Source organism: Cervus canadensis, chromosome 17, assembly GCF_019320065.1.
Source record: "Cervus canadensis isolate Bull #8, Minnesota chromosome 17, ASM1932006v1, whole genome shotgun sequence".
Classification (NCBI taxonomy): domain Eukaryota; kingdom Metazoa; phylum Chordata; class Mammalia; order Artiodactyla; family Cervidae; genus Cervus; species Cervus canadensis.
In genome coordinates this window covers 44,001,290-44,018,122 of record NC_057402.1, presented here as the reverse complement: position 1 = coordinate 44,018,122, position 16,833 = coordinate 44,001,290, and the positions used below count along the sequence as shown (strand labels likewise).

The 16,833-nt window shown below is 43.1% G+C and overlaps 1 protein-coding gene across 5 annotated transcripts in view; it reads right to left on the bottom strand.

Moving 5' to 3' along the window:
- ADAMTSL3 (ADAMTS like 3) overlaps nt 1-16,833 on the bottom strand; it is a 392,562-nt gene that overhangs the window by 28,901 nt on the left and 346,828 nt on the right. For 3 of the 5 annotated variants that reach the window (XM_043489726.1, XM_043489723.1, XM_043489725.1), the window contains exon 24: nt 8,782-8,964. The exons of 1 other annotated variant lie outside the window; for it this stretch is intronic. In XM_043489726.1, coding sequence (XP_043345661.1) covers nt 8,782-8,964 — 183 coding nt within the window. The remainder of the gene's footprint in view (nt 1-8,781; nt 8,965-16,833) is intronic. One more of the 5 variants, XR_006273566.1, reaches the window with a different exon arrangement.

Below are 16,833 nucleotides of genomic sequence, written 5' to 3'. Positions count from 1 at the left end.
ATTTCATCACTCACAAAGCTTCCTCTTGTCTATGAAGCAGGTTAAAGGCTAACAGAGTTTTGCCAAGAGAACACACTGTCATAGCAAACACCCTCTTCCAACAACACAAGAAAAGACTCCACACATGGACATCACCAGATGGTCAATACTGAAATCAGAGTGATTACATTCTTTGCAGCCAAAGACGGAGAATCTCTATACAAGTCAGCAAAAACAAGACTGGGAGCTGACTGTGGCTCAGATAATGACTCATTATTGCCAAATTCAGACTTAAATTGAAGAAGGCAGTGAAAACCACTGCCTTCTGAATGGAAGACCATACCTGAATGGCAGACCACTCAGGTATGACCTAAATCAAATCCCTTATGATTATACAGTGGAAGTGACAAAAAGATTCAAGGGATTAGATCTGATAGACAGAGTGCCTGAAGAACTATGGACTGAGGTTCGTGACATTGTACAAGAGAAAGTGAGCAAGACCATCCCCAAGAAAAAGAAATGCAAAAACGCAAAATGGTTGTCTGAGGAGGCCTTACAAATAGCTGAGAAAAGAGGAGAAGCTAAAGGCAAAGGAGAAAAGGAAAGATATACCTATCTGAGTGCAGAGTTCCAAAGAATAGCAAGGAGAGATAAGAAAGGCTTCCTCAGAGATCAATGCAAAGAAATAGAGGAAAATAATAGAGTGGGAAAGACTAGAGATCTCTTCAAGAAAATTAGATATACCAAGGGAACATTTCATGCAAAGATGGGCACAATAAAGGAAAGAAATGGTATGGACCTAACAGAAACAGAAGATATTAAGAAGAGGGGGCAAGAATACACAGAAGAACTATACAAAAAAGATCATCATGACCCAGATTACCATGATGGTGTGATCACTCACCTAGAGCCAGACATCCTGGAATGTGAAGTCAAGTGGGCCTTAGGAAGCATCACTACAAGCAAAGCTAGTGAAGGTGATGGAATTCCAGTTGAGTTATTTCAAATCCTAAAATATGATGCTGTGAAAGTGCTGCACTCAATATGCCAGCAAATTTGGAAAACTCAGCAGTGGCCACAGGACTGGAAAAGCTCAGTTTTCATTCCAATCCCAAAGAAAGGCAATGCCAAAGATTGTTCCAACTACTGCACAATTGTACTCATCTCACTCGCTAGCAAAATAATGCTCAAATTCTCCAAGCCGTGCTTCAACAGTACATGAACTGTGAACTTCCAGATGTTCAAGCTGGATTTAGAAAAGGCAGAGGAATCAGAGATCAAATTGCCAACATCCATTGGATCATTGAAAAAGCAAGAGAGTTCCAGAAAAACATCTACTTCTGCTTATTGACTATGCCAAAGCCCTTGGTTCTGTGGATCACAACAAACTATGGAAAATTCTTCAAGAGATGGGAATACCAGGCCACCTTACCTGACTCCTGAGAAATCTGTATGCAGGTCAAGAAGCAATAGTTAGAACCAGACATGGAACAACAGACTGGTTCCAAATCAGAAAAGGAGTACATCAAGGCTGCATATTGTCACCCTGCTTATTTAACTTATATGCAGAGCACATCATGCGAAATGCTGGGCTGGATGAAACATAAGCTGGAATCAAGATTGTTGGGAGAAATATCAATAACCTCAGATATGCAGATGAAACCACAGCTATGGCAGAAAACGAAGAACAACTAAAGAGCATCCTGATGAAAGTGAAAGAGGAGAGTGAAAAAGTTGGCTTAAAACTCAACATTCAGAAAACTAAGATCATGGCATCCAGTCCCATCACTTCATGGCAAATAGATGGGGAAACAACAGAAACAGTGAGAGACTTTATTTTTTGGGGGCTTCAAAATCACTGCAGATGGTGACTGTAGCCATGAAATTAAAAGATGTTTTCTCCTTGGAAGAAAAGCTATGACCAACCTAGACAGCATATTAAAAAGCAGAGACATTACTTTGCCAACAAAGATCCAAGTCAAGGCTATGGTTTTTCCAGTAGTCATGTATGGATGTGAGAGTTGGACCATAAAGAAAGCTGAGCACCGAAGACTGATGCTTTTGAACTGTGGGGTTGGAGAAGACTCTTGAGAGTCTCTTGGACTGCAAGGAGATCCAACCAGTCAATGCTAAAGGAAATCAATCCTGAATATTCATTGGAAGGACTGATGTTAAAACTGAAACTCCAATACTTTGGCCACCTGATGTGAAGAACTGACTCATTGGAAAAGACCCTGATGCTGGGAAAGATTGAAGGCGGGAGGAGAAGGGGACAACAGAGGATGAGATGGCTGGATGGCATCACTGCCTCGATAGACATGAGTTTGGGTAAACTCCGGGAGTTGGTGATGGACAGGGAGGCCTGGCGTACTGTGGTCCATGGGCTCACAGAGAGTCAGACATGACTGAGCAACTGCACTGAACTGCACCGCCCCTCCTCCCAGGCAACTACTTCTTTATTTCTGCCAACATGCATCAGTAGTATGTGTTCTTGGACTTCATACAATACGTACTCTTTTCTGTCTGGCTTCTTTTGCTTAACATGTTTTTGAGATTCACCCATATTTTTGTGTATATCGGTAACTCACTCTTTTTTATTGCTGAATACTATTCCATTGTATGAATATACCATGGTTTGTTTATCCATTCTCCTATTGATGGTCATTATGAAGTAAAGACTATAAAGAATATGCTTGTAGGTTTTTCTTTTTTTGTGAACATGTTTTCATTTTTCTTGGGTAAATACCTGTGAATGTAATTGTTGGGTCAAGGATAGGTGTGTGCTTAACTTTATTAGAAACTGCCACATAGTTTTCCAATGTGGTTGTCCCATTTTATCCATCTGCAGTGCACTGGGAATTTCTTTTGATGCCAAAATGTTTACGTCATCAGTTGGTTTTCACTATTCTGGTAGGTGCGATACTGCATCTCATTGTATTTTGAATTTTCATTTTCCTGATTCTGTCTGTCAGTCCTTTTTGTGAACTTCAAGTCTTTTGCCATTGTCTTTCTCGGGGAGGGGAGAATTCATTGTTAAACTCTAATAGTTCCTCATATATTCTGGATATAAGTTCTTTATCAGACACAGGTACTGCCAATCTTTCTCCCAGTCTAAGGCTTATGTGTTCATATTCTTAATAGTGTCTTTGATTAGCAGATTTTTGATGAGGTCCAATTTGATTTTTTTCATTTTATGATGAATGATTTTTGACACAAATGAATTGAAAAAGTAGATCATTATTTCCTCCCATACAGAACTCCTCAGTGGCTTCTCATGTTTTGGGAATAAAACTCCAGTCTTTACCTTGACCTTCAAAGCCTTGAATGATTTGGTCCTCAGAAGCTCTCCAGCTTCATCTCACACCCCTTCTCCTGCTACCCCACTGAACCCTCACCACATGAATCTTCTTTCTCTTCCTTGACCACGCAAAGCCTGTGCTCACTTTAGAGTCCTCACGCTCACTGTTCCCTCTGCCAGAAATGCTCTTTCCTCACCTCTTGGGATGGATGGCTCCGCCCCATCCCTTAGGCCTGGACTCACGTATCACCTCCTCAGAAGGGTAAAGTAGTTATATGCAATCACCATTGGGCTCACCACCCTATTTCCTTCTCTTCATAGCATTTTCCACAGAGAAATATCCTGTACACTTATTTGTTGACTGGTTTATTATCTATCTCTCTGACTGGAATGGCAAATCCTTGACACTAGACATATTAAATACTTAGGTGTTCAGCTAGTATTTGTTAAGGTGACAAACGAATTTCTTTGAAATGCTAGCCACTGAAGGGTTGGCATATTCCACAATGTACACACACACATGTGTGTGTGGTGCATGTGTGTGTGTGCAGAAGGTGGTAGAACAATGTAGGTAATTTCAATAAATCAAAGTTTTAAATATTCCAAAGATGTCAACTTTACCAGAAACTTCAGCCTCATGAGTATCCAATCTTTTAATTAACTGATTTGAAGGCATTCGTTTGATTTTCATGTTCCATTCCACATGGAACTTCTCTCTGCCTGTGCACATCCTGATTTCTCTGCCTGGAACATTCTTCTTCCTCCTCCCAGAGCAACATCCTCACTTCTGTGGAAACCTGGCTGGCTTCTCCAGAGAGCATTAGGGACCCCTCCTCAGAGCTACTGTGTCCTTTGGAGCTGACTCACTGGAAAAGACCCTGATGCTGGGAAAGATTGAAGGCAAAAGGCAAAGGGGGTGGCAGAGGATGAGGGATGAGATGGTTAGATAGCATCACCGACTCAGTGGACATGAATCTGAGCAAACTCCAGGAGACAGTGAAGGACGGGGAAGCGTGGCATACTGCAGTCCATAGGGTCGCAAAGTGTCAGATATGACTTAGTGGCTGAACAACAAACAACTATTACAGTCTTCGTCACTCTGCTTCAAAATATCTGTTCACACGACCATCTCCTTCTCTAGACTATTAGCTTCTCAAAGGCTAGGTCATCTATGCATTCCCAGCTCTGGCAAAAGCAAGCAAACACTGGGCAAATATTTGCTGAACATGGCTATGTTTGTGTCTGAATGTTTGTGTCTCTCTAAAATTTGTTTCAAATCCTAACACCCAGGAGGTGGGGGCTTTGGGAAGTAATTAGGTCACGTAGGCGGAGCCCTCATGAATGAGATTAGTGCCCTAAGGAAAGAAGCCCCAGGGAGCCCCTTCATCCCTTAGGCCATAAGAGGACACAGCAAAAAGATGACTGTCTGTGAACCAGGAAGCTGGCCCTCATCAGACATCGGATCTGGCCCTACCTTGATCTTGGATTTCCCTGCCTCCAGAACTGCAAGAAATAAATGCCTGTTGTTTATAAGCCACCCCCTCCATGCTGGTCTGTGCTATGTTATTATGGTAGTGCAAACAGACTAAGATGAATGTTGAATGAATGGATGAAGGTGCTTCTAAGGATGGTAGCACTATGTCTAAAAGAAGAGAAAATGGTATCACATAAATAACCCTAGAATATGATCTCATAAATAACATGAGCTGGCTTGTTGAATGGCGACTCAACACGATTTTCTCCTTCTATGCTCTCCCTGCATCCACATCTCTAGAATCTCTATTTGCTGAATTACATTCTACATGACATAACCTGAAAATGAAAGACACTAGCTAAAGATTTAAAAGATTGAAATGATGTAGCCTTTACTGTTCCTATAGAGTAGACAGAATAAAACATGAGGTCAGACAGCAACTTCTGTGTGTCCTTCTGCTATTCACCCATTTTAATCTACAAGGAGCTGAGATCAGCAGTACGGGTTCCTTGTGATTCAAGCATTTCTGACTTTCTTTTTTATCCTAAGTACCAAGGACCTTTATTCTCAAGTCTGATGTTGAATCTGTAGCTGTAGATAATACGTCAGCATTTTGAGAATAAAGGGTCCCATTATCTTCATGCTTTGCAAGTCCTCAGCCACAGAGTTAAGCCTCATTCTCATAAACATTTTGATTTTCTTAACTCTGCCCCTATTTCTTGGCCTCTTAGAGTTTTGCAAGACACACTTAGATTAGGTTCTTATGACTAAGCACTGATATATAACAAAGTTAATATGTGTGGGAAAACATACTTGTGAAAGAAGACCAATGAAAGAATCAATTCAACAATTCTTAGCAAATCTTGCCTCTATAAACATTTACCAAGTTAGCAATCATCTTGCAACTAGAAAACCAATATCTGTGTTACCACAAATAATGATGCACATTTGGGATATGAGCTCCATGGGCTTCCTCAGGAGTGAATTTTTTTTTTAAAGCTTCCATATGGAAGGGACATGTTGAACAAGTTCTTAGCTACACAAACACATAGCATCTCTACATGTTTTTTGGATTACAGCCTCACTAACAAGGTAGGAAAAAATACATTCACCAGAATTCCAGAAGGGACTGGAGGAAGCAGCTGGGGCTGACAGGCTCCTCCCCTCCAGACAGCTATGGGAACAGGACAAGGGGTGATGCTTTATAGGGGACCTCACGTGGTGACAGGTACACGTTTTTGGGAGGGTTATGCAGCATAAGTGTAAGGGCAGACAATGGTGGAGGAATGCTGTATATTGTGTGACATCATTCTTGATTCCTCCGTCATGTGACTAGAGTCACGCGCTGCCTGACTGCAGAGACGTCTGAAGAGAAGAGGTGTGTGGGGCAGGACCGAGACACCATGCAGACTCCTGAGTGGAGCGGGGAAAGAAGGGGTAAGGCCAGAACTGACTTCTTAGGGACCTGAGGGAAGGCACTAGCATTAGACAGGCTAAGCCTGCCCCATCTGTTGAAAATCTTCCATATTACGATCCTAGAGGACCACAGAGGTCTTTGGGCCTGGCGTGCTGCAGTCCATGGGGTCACAATGAGTCGGACATGACTTAGAGACTGAACAACAACAAGAGGTACACCAGGGTCTTTCTGGCCAGCACTGAGAGTCCAGGAGGGTGATATGAGGAACACAAAGAGACAACTATGTATTTGGGCTCTAGCACACACTTTTATGAGTCTCAGCTTTCCTCATTTATACAGCTGGATAAAAGATTACTGCCCCCAACACTGCGCTATTGTAAACATCAGAAGAGGTATGGACATGAAAGCGCTTCCTGCGTGACTATCCCAGCTCCCCATCTATTTATGTCTCTGTGCCTGCACGTGTGCTAGGTTGTGTCCGACTCTCTGCAACCTTATGGACTGTAGCCCGCCAGACTACTCTGTCCACGGGATTTCCCAGGCAACAATACTGGAGTGGGTTGCCATTTCCTCCTCCAGGTGATCTTTCTGATCCAGGGATTGAACCCGGGTCTCCCGAATTGCAGGTGGATTTTTTACCGCTGAACCATCGGGGAAATCCATTTATGTCTCTGGGCTCCTCTAACTGCCAACAAGAAAAGCCATGGAGAAAGCTCTTTCCATCATCCTCTTAGTTCAGCAGTGGATTCTATAATCTCATACTGGTTCTGCCATTGATCCAATATTATCCATTTATGAGACACTTATTTAATACTTACACCTGTCTGAGGTGCTGGAGATACAAAGGGGGAGTAATGAATGATCTCTCATGTCAGTCTAGCTGACTTCTGTGATTAACTCTCAATCACTTCCAAACTCTGGGGGGAAAGAGGAGCATTATTTATTGAGTCTTCAAACTGTTGCAACTTGTAGCTCATTCTGGTGACAAGAGTTTGTTGAGTTGCAGATATTATCCCTAAAGACAGCAGCAGATGCATCCAAATGCCATCCTGTGCCAGGGGCTCACTGCAATGACCTTTCCCAAACTATAATACTGACTCCACTGCAAGCTGTCTTGACTCCACTGATTAGTAATTATTGAGCACCTGCTGGGTACCTCACACTATATTATATTCTTAGGGCACAAAAGAAACATTAGACATGGTCTCTACCATGAAGGGACCCACAATTTAGTGGAGGAAACAACTGGAGACTAATGTGTGTCAGGACTCAGTCAGGGACCAAGCAGTGAGACCCGAGAAAGGAGAGGTCCAAAACAATCAGAGAAGGACTCACATAGGAGATGAGAATTCAGGTGGCTTAAAGGATGGTGAGGGAGCTAATTCTTAGGCAGGTCAATAAGGAGACCAGGTCCCTTGAGGAGGAGAAAGGGACAAATTTTTTTTCTACATTCCTTGTCTTAGTCACTTAAGACATTTTTTTCTTAAGCTCTGAGTTGCTACAACAACAATCTACTTCCCCTAAGACTAACTTTCTTTAAGCCCAGAGCTAATAATTATATAACAACAATGTATCTTGAGGACATGTTTCTCCTTCTTAACAAAAACCTTCTGACTAATCCTGTTATTTTAAGATGTATGTTGTGGGGGCGGGTCTAGAAAGACCTTTAAAACCCTGAAATATTCTTTTAATCTATTGCTAGTAACCAATTGAAAAAGTATATAAAGCCACACCAGAACTAGTGAGTGGGGGCACTCTCCGCCCCCATCTGATGTCTATGTCAGAAGCTTTCTCTGTCCCTTTTTCACTGTAATAAAACTTTGGCCATATGAAGTTCTGAGTGACTGAAACTGTGTCTTTGGTCCCGAAGCAAAATTCTCTCCTTTGGAGATAATGAATCCGACACTGTTCACCAAAAGCTATCAATGGGAGGTATTGGGGCAACATGACTAAGGCAGTGAAGACCACCTCTTCCTGGGAAAGCAGTATGAATGGAAGCCAGATTTCCAGGGAAGCTGCATGGTGTGTGTGTGTGTGGTGTTGGATCACAGGGTGGGAAGCTGTGTGTGTGTGTGTGTGTGTGTGTGTGGTACTGGATCACAGTGCGGGAAACTGCGTTGCCTAGAACAGAGTTTAGTTATAAATTAAGGAGATGTAGAGCCAGAATGGGCTTCCCAGGTGGTGCTAGTGGTAAAGAACCTGCCTGCCAATGCAGGAAATGAAAGAGATGTGGGTTTGATCCCTAGGTTGGGAAGATCCCCTGGAGGAGGACATGACAACCTACTTCAGTATGCTTGCCTGGAGAATCCTACAGTCAGAGGAGCCTGGCGGGCTACAGTCCATAGGGTCACAGAGAGTCAGACAGGACTGAAGCAACTTGGCACACAAGTACACACACAGAGGCAGAGTATGAAGGATCTTGATTCTGGGCAGAAAGTTTATATCTCATTGTAGGTTCTTAGGCAGAGAAGCAGCAGCAAGGCAGTCACAGCCTTCTGAGAGAAGAACAGGTAAGACAGAGTATTAGATTTAGCGCCTGCTTGTAAGTGGACAGTGACAGCAATAGTTAAAACCATATAACGTCCACCAAGACAACAAGAACTTGGTGCTTACCCAGCAAGTGGAGGACGGATGTTGCCATTGCCTTTCCAAGAGCATTGGTGGCTGTGCAGACATAGGTTCCTTCATTTTCAAGGGAAAGGTTCTGCAACAACAGGGATCCATTGAAAAGCAAGGAAATATTGTCACTCAGAGATCCTCCTTTCTTCAACCAAGTTACATTAGGCTGAGGGACACCTTTGGAATAAAAACAGATATGACAAAGGCAAATTCCTTTAAGAACAGAGCCACAGAACCATATGACAAATACCATTTAGCATTCTGACCACAAGCCAGCAAATGGGTTTCATCACACGTAATAGGAAAAATGGCTCTTTCTATTTCTACCACTCCTCTATGGCAGGTGAGGGATGCTGCTGAAGCAAACGGCTTTGGTCAGCTGAGCACAGGGTAGTTTACATCTGTGAGTCAAAGAACAGGAGCCAAAGAGGGTGGGCTTGCTCTGCAGTGGAAAGGGAGAGTAGTCTGAAGTTGAGTAAAGGTAATGCAAGGCTGGTTGGAAAACAGGAGCTGATGAAGCCAGATCAATGTGGAGGCAGAGAAACAGAAATTCCTAGCAGTGGGTTGTCGCAAAGAAGACTTTCGGAAACAAAAATATCAAATATGGATCGTTAGGTGGCCCACGGTGCACATGCAATGCGACGTTCCTCCTTCAGGAAGGACACAAAATCTTTAGGGAAATAGATTTTGCTCATCCCCACTTTTGTGAAAGAGGATACTACCAGGGAACACAAAGAAGGGTTGCGTTTTACATTTGGGTCAGTGTGGGGTGAACAGACTGTACGTGACATCTCGGGACGCAGAGAGGAACATGAGGGATTGAAAGAATTTCTTCCCTTACATCTTGAGAAGTCTCGAAGTCTCAGCAGTTTGCTGGGCTGTGGGGTATAAAGCTCAGAGTAATTGCATTAGGTTCCTTTTTAAAAAATAAGTCCATTTGCATTTTTAAAATTGGTATCTTTTTATTTTTTTATTTATTTTTTGGTCGCACTGTGTGGCATGTGGGATCTTAGTTCTCTGAACAAGGATTGAACCCGGGCCCCCTGCATTGGAAGCGCAGAGTCCTAACCACTGGACCACCAGAGAAGTCCCTCATTTGATTCTGAAGAGTTGGGGTGACCTCAGATGATGTCTGGGATCCAGCGAGGTTACTGGTTTTGAGGATGTCCCATCTTCCTGCAGTGCTCTGTCTAGAGAGACTGGCAGACACCACAAGTCTTTCTGACAAAAAAGAGATGTCACTGCTCTAATTATGAAATCTGTTATGCATCTCACAAAAGGCAAAACATGCTTCATGAACCCTTGGATTCTCACAGCTTTTTTCCAACTCTGGGGAAGCAGTCATTGTTTCATTGTTAGCTTTGACTTACAGCTAAGGAAGCTGGTCAAGGCAAAACCAGCCCAGAACCTAAATATCCAGAGAAGTGCTAATCACAGGTGTACTTATATTTTGTTGTTGTTTCTTTTCAAATATAAACACAAGGAGAGGTTAAACTTCCCTAAAGACACCAGCTAGCAAACCCTGGATCTGAAATTCACACCCATGCACTTTCCTCCAGAACTTACCTCTTAACCAGAGTTTAGGTAGGTCCTATATATTTCTTGATAGATTTATTACTAGGCATCTTATATTTTTTACTTCCATATTAAGCAGGCTCTTTTAAAAATACATTTTATAGTTGTTTATTGCTGACAATTAGGAAAGCAATAAACACTGGCATATTTATCTGCTATCTAATCATCTTACTAAAGTTTATTATTTTGAACAGTTTTCAAGTAATTTTCTTCTTTTTTTAATAGTAAACAATCATATCACCTCTACGTAATGACAATTTTATCATTTTTTTTCCTATATTTATATCTATGAAAGTGAAAGTGTTACTCGATCAGTCATGTCTGATTCTTTGCAACCTCATGGACTGTAGCCTGCCACGCTCCTCTGTCCACAGAATTCTCTAGGCAAGAATACTAGAGTGGGTAGCCATTCCCTTCTCCAGGGGATCTTCTGAACCCAGGGATCGAACCCATGTCTCCTGCGTTGCAGGCAGATTCTTTACCATCTAAGCCATCAGGGAAGCCCTATGTATTTTTCTATTAACTATTACATTGTATGAACTAAAGTCTCTAGAACAATGCTGAAAAATAAGTTAGAGCAGGCACATTTCTCTCGCTTCCAACTCTAAAGGGAACATAACTCATGTTTTATCCTTAAGCAGGTGGTTTGCTTTTGTTTTCTGATAGTTGTCAAATCAAATAAATTTCCTTGTAACTCTAACTCACATGGAAATTTCTAAAACTTTGAGTTAGTATTTGTGAGAAAGGGAAAGTGTTAGTCACTAAGCTGTGTCTGACTCTTTGTGACCCCATGGACTGTAGCCCGCCAGGCTCCTCTGTCCATGGAATTCTCTGGGCAAGAATACTAGAGTGGGTTGCCATTCCCTTCTCCAGGGGATCTTCCCAACTCAGGGATTGAACCCAGGTCTCCTGTATTGTAGGTGGATCCTTTACTGACTGAGCCACCAGAGAATTGGCTTTTAAAAAACTTAAAATATTTAAATATACTAATTTTCTTTTGAGTACAGCTTTGACTATATATCTTATACTTTGAAATGAAATAAATCATTACCATTATTTCATTCATTCAAAAATGTTTACAAGATCCCTACTCTGTGTGAGACTCTAGGCTGGAACTAAGGATATGATGTGCACTAGGTTTCCTCAAGAAACTTAATTTTAGAAAGGGGCTTTGTGGGGAACAGATGATTGCAGTAACATGACATAAGGGCTTCTGACAAACACTGGATGCCACTGGCACATAAAAACTGTATTTGATGCAGACTGGAGAGAGGGCTAAGATTTTAACATGCAGGAACAGCTAAGCTAATACATGAGGACAAGGGGGTGGGGATTGGGGGAAAATTGTTTTACATAGAGGGAATGGTGTACAAAAAGGCATACACATGAAGGAAAATATAATGCATTTGGGGAATCATAAATTGAGTTTTTTTATGACTGAAGTTTAAAGTACATTATTAATATTATCCATAGTAAGGAGTTTGGTGGAATTTATCCTAAAGGAAACAGAAAATGGCTTAATTATTTGAAGCAGTGGTAACATATTAGATTGGTGCTTTAGAAACATTGTCCTGGATGTCCCCTGCAAATGGGGAAGGGTAAGGCAAGGGGCAGCAGGACCAGTTAGGTGGTCACTGAACCAACTGAGGTGAGACACAAAAGGGTGGGAGCAGGGGAACTAGAGAGAACAGATCAACTTAGTAAATACTCAAGAAGAACCAATAGGACTTGGTGACGGATTTGATACAGGGGAGTGAAGGAGAAAAAGGATTTAAGGAGGACAAGCAGATAGAGGGTGGTACCATTAACTGAAACAGGGAAAATAAGAGGAAGAGCAGACCTGCATAGAGAATCTGATAAACTTTTTTTTTCTTTTAAAATAACTGTAGTTAGCCTCCAACTAAAATAAATAAATTTAAAAAAAAAACAGTCAAAATTCACAAATATTTAAATGGTTAAGGATTTGGAGGGTATAATAAAATATTTAGGAAAGAAAACAAGAAAATAAAATAACTGCATTTTACTATTTTTTTAAATCAGGGTACACTGCTTTACAATGTTGTGTTAGTTTCTGCTGCATAGCAAAGTGAATGTATACATGCACCCCCTCCCTCCCAACCCCCGCCCACCCCACCCCCATCCCACCCCCTAGGTCATCTCGCAGCACTGGGCTGAGCCCCCTGTGTTAGACAGCAGCTTCCCACTGGCCGTCTATTTCACGCATGGTAGTGTATGTACATCGATCCTGATCTCCCAGCTCATCCCACCCTTCCCTTCTCCTACCCCATGTTATATGCCAGTCATAAAAAGAATAAAACTGGGTCATTTGTAGACGTCGATGAATCTAGAGTCTGTCATACAGAGTAAAGTAAGTCAGAAAAAGAAAAACAAATATGAAATATCATATATTAACATATATATGTGGAATCTAGAAAAATGGTACAGATGATCCTATTTCGAGGGCAGGAATAGGGAACAAGATAAGTTGCTGTAAACATGTTGAGGCCTGAGGGGCAGGCATCTGATTTATCACACACTCGTAGGAGGCTGCTGGAACACTCCAGGGACAAGGCCCGTCGGGTGACAGCGTCATACTCTCCCTCTGCCGTGCTCCGGAGCTCCAGAGTCCCAGGAGAGAGCGTTTATTCAAGCTGGCCCTGACTTCTGTGGGTGCCATCTAGGGGACACCTCTGGATCACCTGACTCTGGAGGACACGGGAACCCGTAGTAACTGGAGTCACCTGGAAGAGAGCTCATACTCGTATCTGGCATCCTGATTTCTGTGACTGTGGTCAGGGGACACCTCCACATCACGTGGCTCTGGTGGCTGATGGGGCTTATATTTGTGGGTCCCACAGGGTTCTGACCAGTGGAGAAAGAGTTCTTAAACTCCCCCAGGGCACAGCGAGAGGCCAGAGACACAGGTGCTCTTTCTTCCTTGAAGGAAGTCTATTAGCTAAGCATCCTGACTATGTCCACGGGACAGGTTTCTGACAAAACCTGCATCTGGGGACTGACAGTGATCCCTTCCAGAGACAACTGAGGCTGGCAGCTGTCTTCAAGCTCACCCTCTGCCATGCTCCGGGGGTCCGGCGCTCCCTGGAAGCAAGCTTTACTGTTGGTGAAAGTGAAAGTGTTTGTCACTCAGTCGAGTCCGACTCTTTGTGACCCCATGGACTGTAGCTCACCAGGCTCTTCTGTCCATGGAATTCTCCAGGCAAGAATACTGGAGTGGGTTGCCATTTTCTTCTCCAGGGGATCTTCCTGACCCAGGGATTGAACCTGGGTCTCCTGTATTACAGGCAGACTCTTTATCGACTGAGCCACCAGGGAAGACATCACTGTTGGTACGCTGGTGTATACATATTACACTGGAGTACAGTGGATTAACGATGTTGTTAGTTTTGCGTGTAGAGCAGAGTGATCCAGTTACACACATACACGTATCTATTCTTTTTCAAACTCTTCTCCCATGTAGGTTGTTACCGAGTACTGAGCAGAGTTCCCTGTGTTGTACAGGAGGTCCTTGTTGGTTATCTGTCTTAAACATAAGCACTGTATGTATGTTGATCCCCAACTCCCAATCTATCCCCCTGAACCATACCCCTTTGGAAACCAAAGGTTCTCTTAGCCTGTGAGTCTGTTTTTGTCTTCATTTGTATCTTGTACCGTGGTTTTTGTAGCTGCCAGCCAGGGGATGCACCTTGATCTGGTGGCTCTGGTGGCCAGGGGTGGGATGAAGCGGTGGGAGGATAGGGAGGTGTAGGGGATGGGGGGATTGCATTCCTGGGTCCCATGGGACCGTGGCAATCAGACAGATGGTTCTTGGCGGGCTACCACCTCCCGAGCACCGCCCAGGCAGCGCGCTGAAACACACCCCCAGCCTTTCTGAGGACGAGGTCTCTTTGCTTGTCCTGGAGCTTAGGTCCGAGGGCTGGCTTCAGGTCTGGCTCACATTTAGTGGCCTGTGTAGCTGCTTTTAGGGGAGGTAGGCTGTCAGCTGTAGTGGCCTCTTGGCGCTTGGCCTCCGCCTCACTCCATCTCACCAGCATCACCCAGAAAAGCAGCTGACAGGCTCATTTGGAGCCCTAATTTCTGCAATTGCCACTCAAGGGACACCTCCAAATCCTCTGATCCTGGTGGCCATCAGGGACCACATTTCCAGTCCCACAGGACTGTGTATGTCTGGGTATGTAGAGAAAACCTGATCCTGAGGGTCTCACTTCCAGCCCGCCTGAATCTAGGTGATGAGAGTCTCCCTGTGGGACACAGACAGGTCTTGGCACGTCCTTAGTTATGAAAAGGTGTTAAAAATACAGGAAGCTGAGAAGGGGAGCAGAGTTTGGGGAAGAAAAGACACATGTGTATGCACGGCTAAGTCCCTTCACTGTTAACCCGAAACTATCATAACATTGTTAACTGGCTATACTCCAATACAAAATTAAAAGTTTTTTATGTTAGACAATCGGGAGCTGAGCTGAATGACAAATTCATCTGCATGAGGCTGCTCCTTCAAAATTGGGACATGTGGTTCCTTCAGCTACTGTACAGAAGCCAACACAGAGACACAGAGTGGTTGAATGGATGAAAAATGAAGAGCCATCCACGTGCTGTCTACAAGAGACTCCCTTTAGATGCAAGAAGGGCAGTCCAAGAGGGAGGGGATATATGTGCATATATGGCTGATTCATTTTGGTCTACAGCAGAAACTAACACAACATTGTAAAGCAATTACACTCTGAGGAAAAATAAAGAAATTGTTCTTCTCTGCAGTATATAACTCTGGCTGTCTTCTAAAGAGGGTGATGCTTTTCCTTTAGAACACCTTGGAAGTTTAGCTGCATGCGTGTGTAGGCAGGGGCTGTATAAGAGGAAGAGAAGAACTTCAAGTTCCCATGGCAATCCCAGGAGGTTAGGGGTGAGGACAGGAAGGCTGAGGGTGAGCAAGAACAGGGAGGAGAAGGGCTGAGAAGTGACATGTCTTTGCCATGATCCCTGAATCTTTGGCTTTTCTTGAAATATTTGCCAAATGCTTGGTATTCATGGATGTCTTACTATGAACAGAAACTAGTCAAGGAAGTGAGTTGTGCATTCTTGGCTGATGGAGGGCAAAAGAGAGACCACAACAGGTCTGTGTCAGAGTGAGTGAGAAGCAGAGGGTTCGGGGCAGTGCAAACTCCCCAAGAATGACTGGAAGTCAGTTCCAGAAGGCTTTGGAAGCTCCAAACACTGCAAATGATAGGGATCATAGATAATTCCACTTTATTTATTGTTAATTGAAAGATAATCGCTTTACAACATTGTCTTGGTTTCTGCCATATATCAGCATGAATCAGCCGTAGGTACACCTATGTCCCCTCGCTCTTGAACCTCCATCCTACCCCTCTAGGTTGTCACAGAGCCCTGGTTTGAGTTCCCTGAGTCACAAAGCAAATTCCCACTGGCTGTCTATTTTATATATGGTACTGTTTATGTTTCCATGCTACTCTCTCCATTAACCCTCTCCTTCCTCTCCCCCCTGTGCCCACAAGTAGAGATAATTCCACTCTAAACCTAAACCTCAGCCTGGCAAGGGGTATAGGATACTGAGTTTATACAGACTGTGATGTTCTACACAGATAAGGGATTTCAGAAAATAAAGCCAGAGTTGGAAAGTTTGTAGATGTTGAAGGGGAGACAAAGGTCTCTAGCACTGAGGGAAGGAACATCTCAACACCTAGAGCATCACCACCACACATGGGGATGTTTTCCAAGAACTGCAGAGGCTGGGGGAAACTCCAGCGGAATTCTTTATGGTTTTTCAAACCTACAAATGTTTGCTCTGTTGAAAAAGCTATAAAATATCAGAACAGTTTAAACTTATTTATCTAACCTCAAAGACAGGCTATTTCTCTCAAGACTTACAGATCTGAAATATTCAATGTTCTCTTTCCACAATGCTGAAATCATTTTTGGAAGGCAAATGTTATGGGGGGAAAAGTTCAGACCTGGAGGGGCTGTGAAACACGTGTTGTAAAACGTCTGCACCTCTGGGGTGCCTTTAAAATGGTCACTGTTTAAAAACACATTTCCTTCATCCTTGAAAGGCCCATGAAATATTCTACACTATAAAATCCTTTGGCCTCTTCAGGCTGCTCTAAAATGCTAGATTTTTTCTGTCAATGAATCACATACATTATACTTATATGTTTTGTTCATTGGTTTGTTTCCTCCAGCTACTCAACACTCAGAAAATATTCTGTACTTTTTCCCCACATATGAAAATTGAAAGTTTAAGCTACCATTACTCACCTCCAGGGGATGTGAAGAAATGATGCTGCTGGTTTATAAGATTAGAGGTGAATCGAATACAGTGTAGGCAAGGCACAAAGGCAGTCATTACTAATAAAGAAGACAAATAAACAAGAGTCCACAGTTTCACTGTCAAAGAGAATATCTCAAAGCTACGAGCACAAAGGGTAGACACCCTTC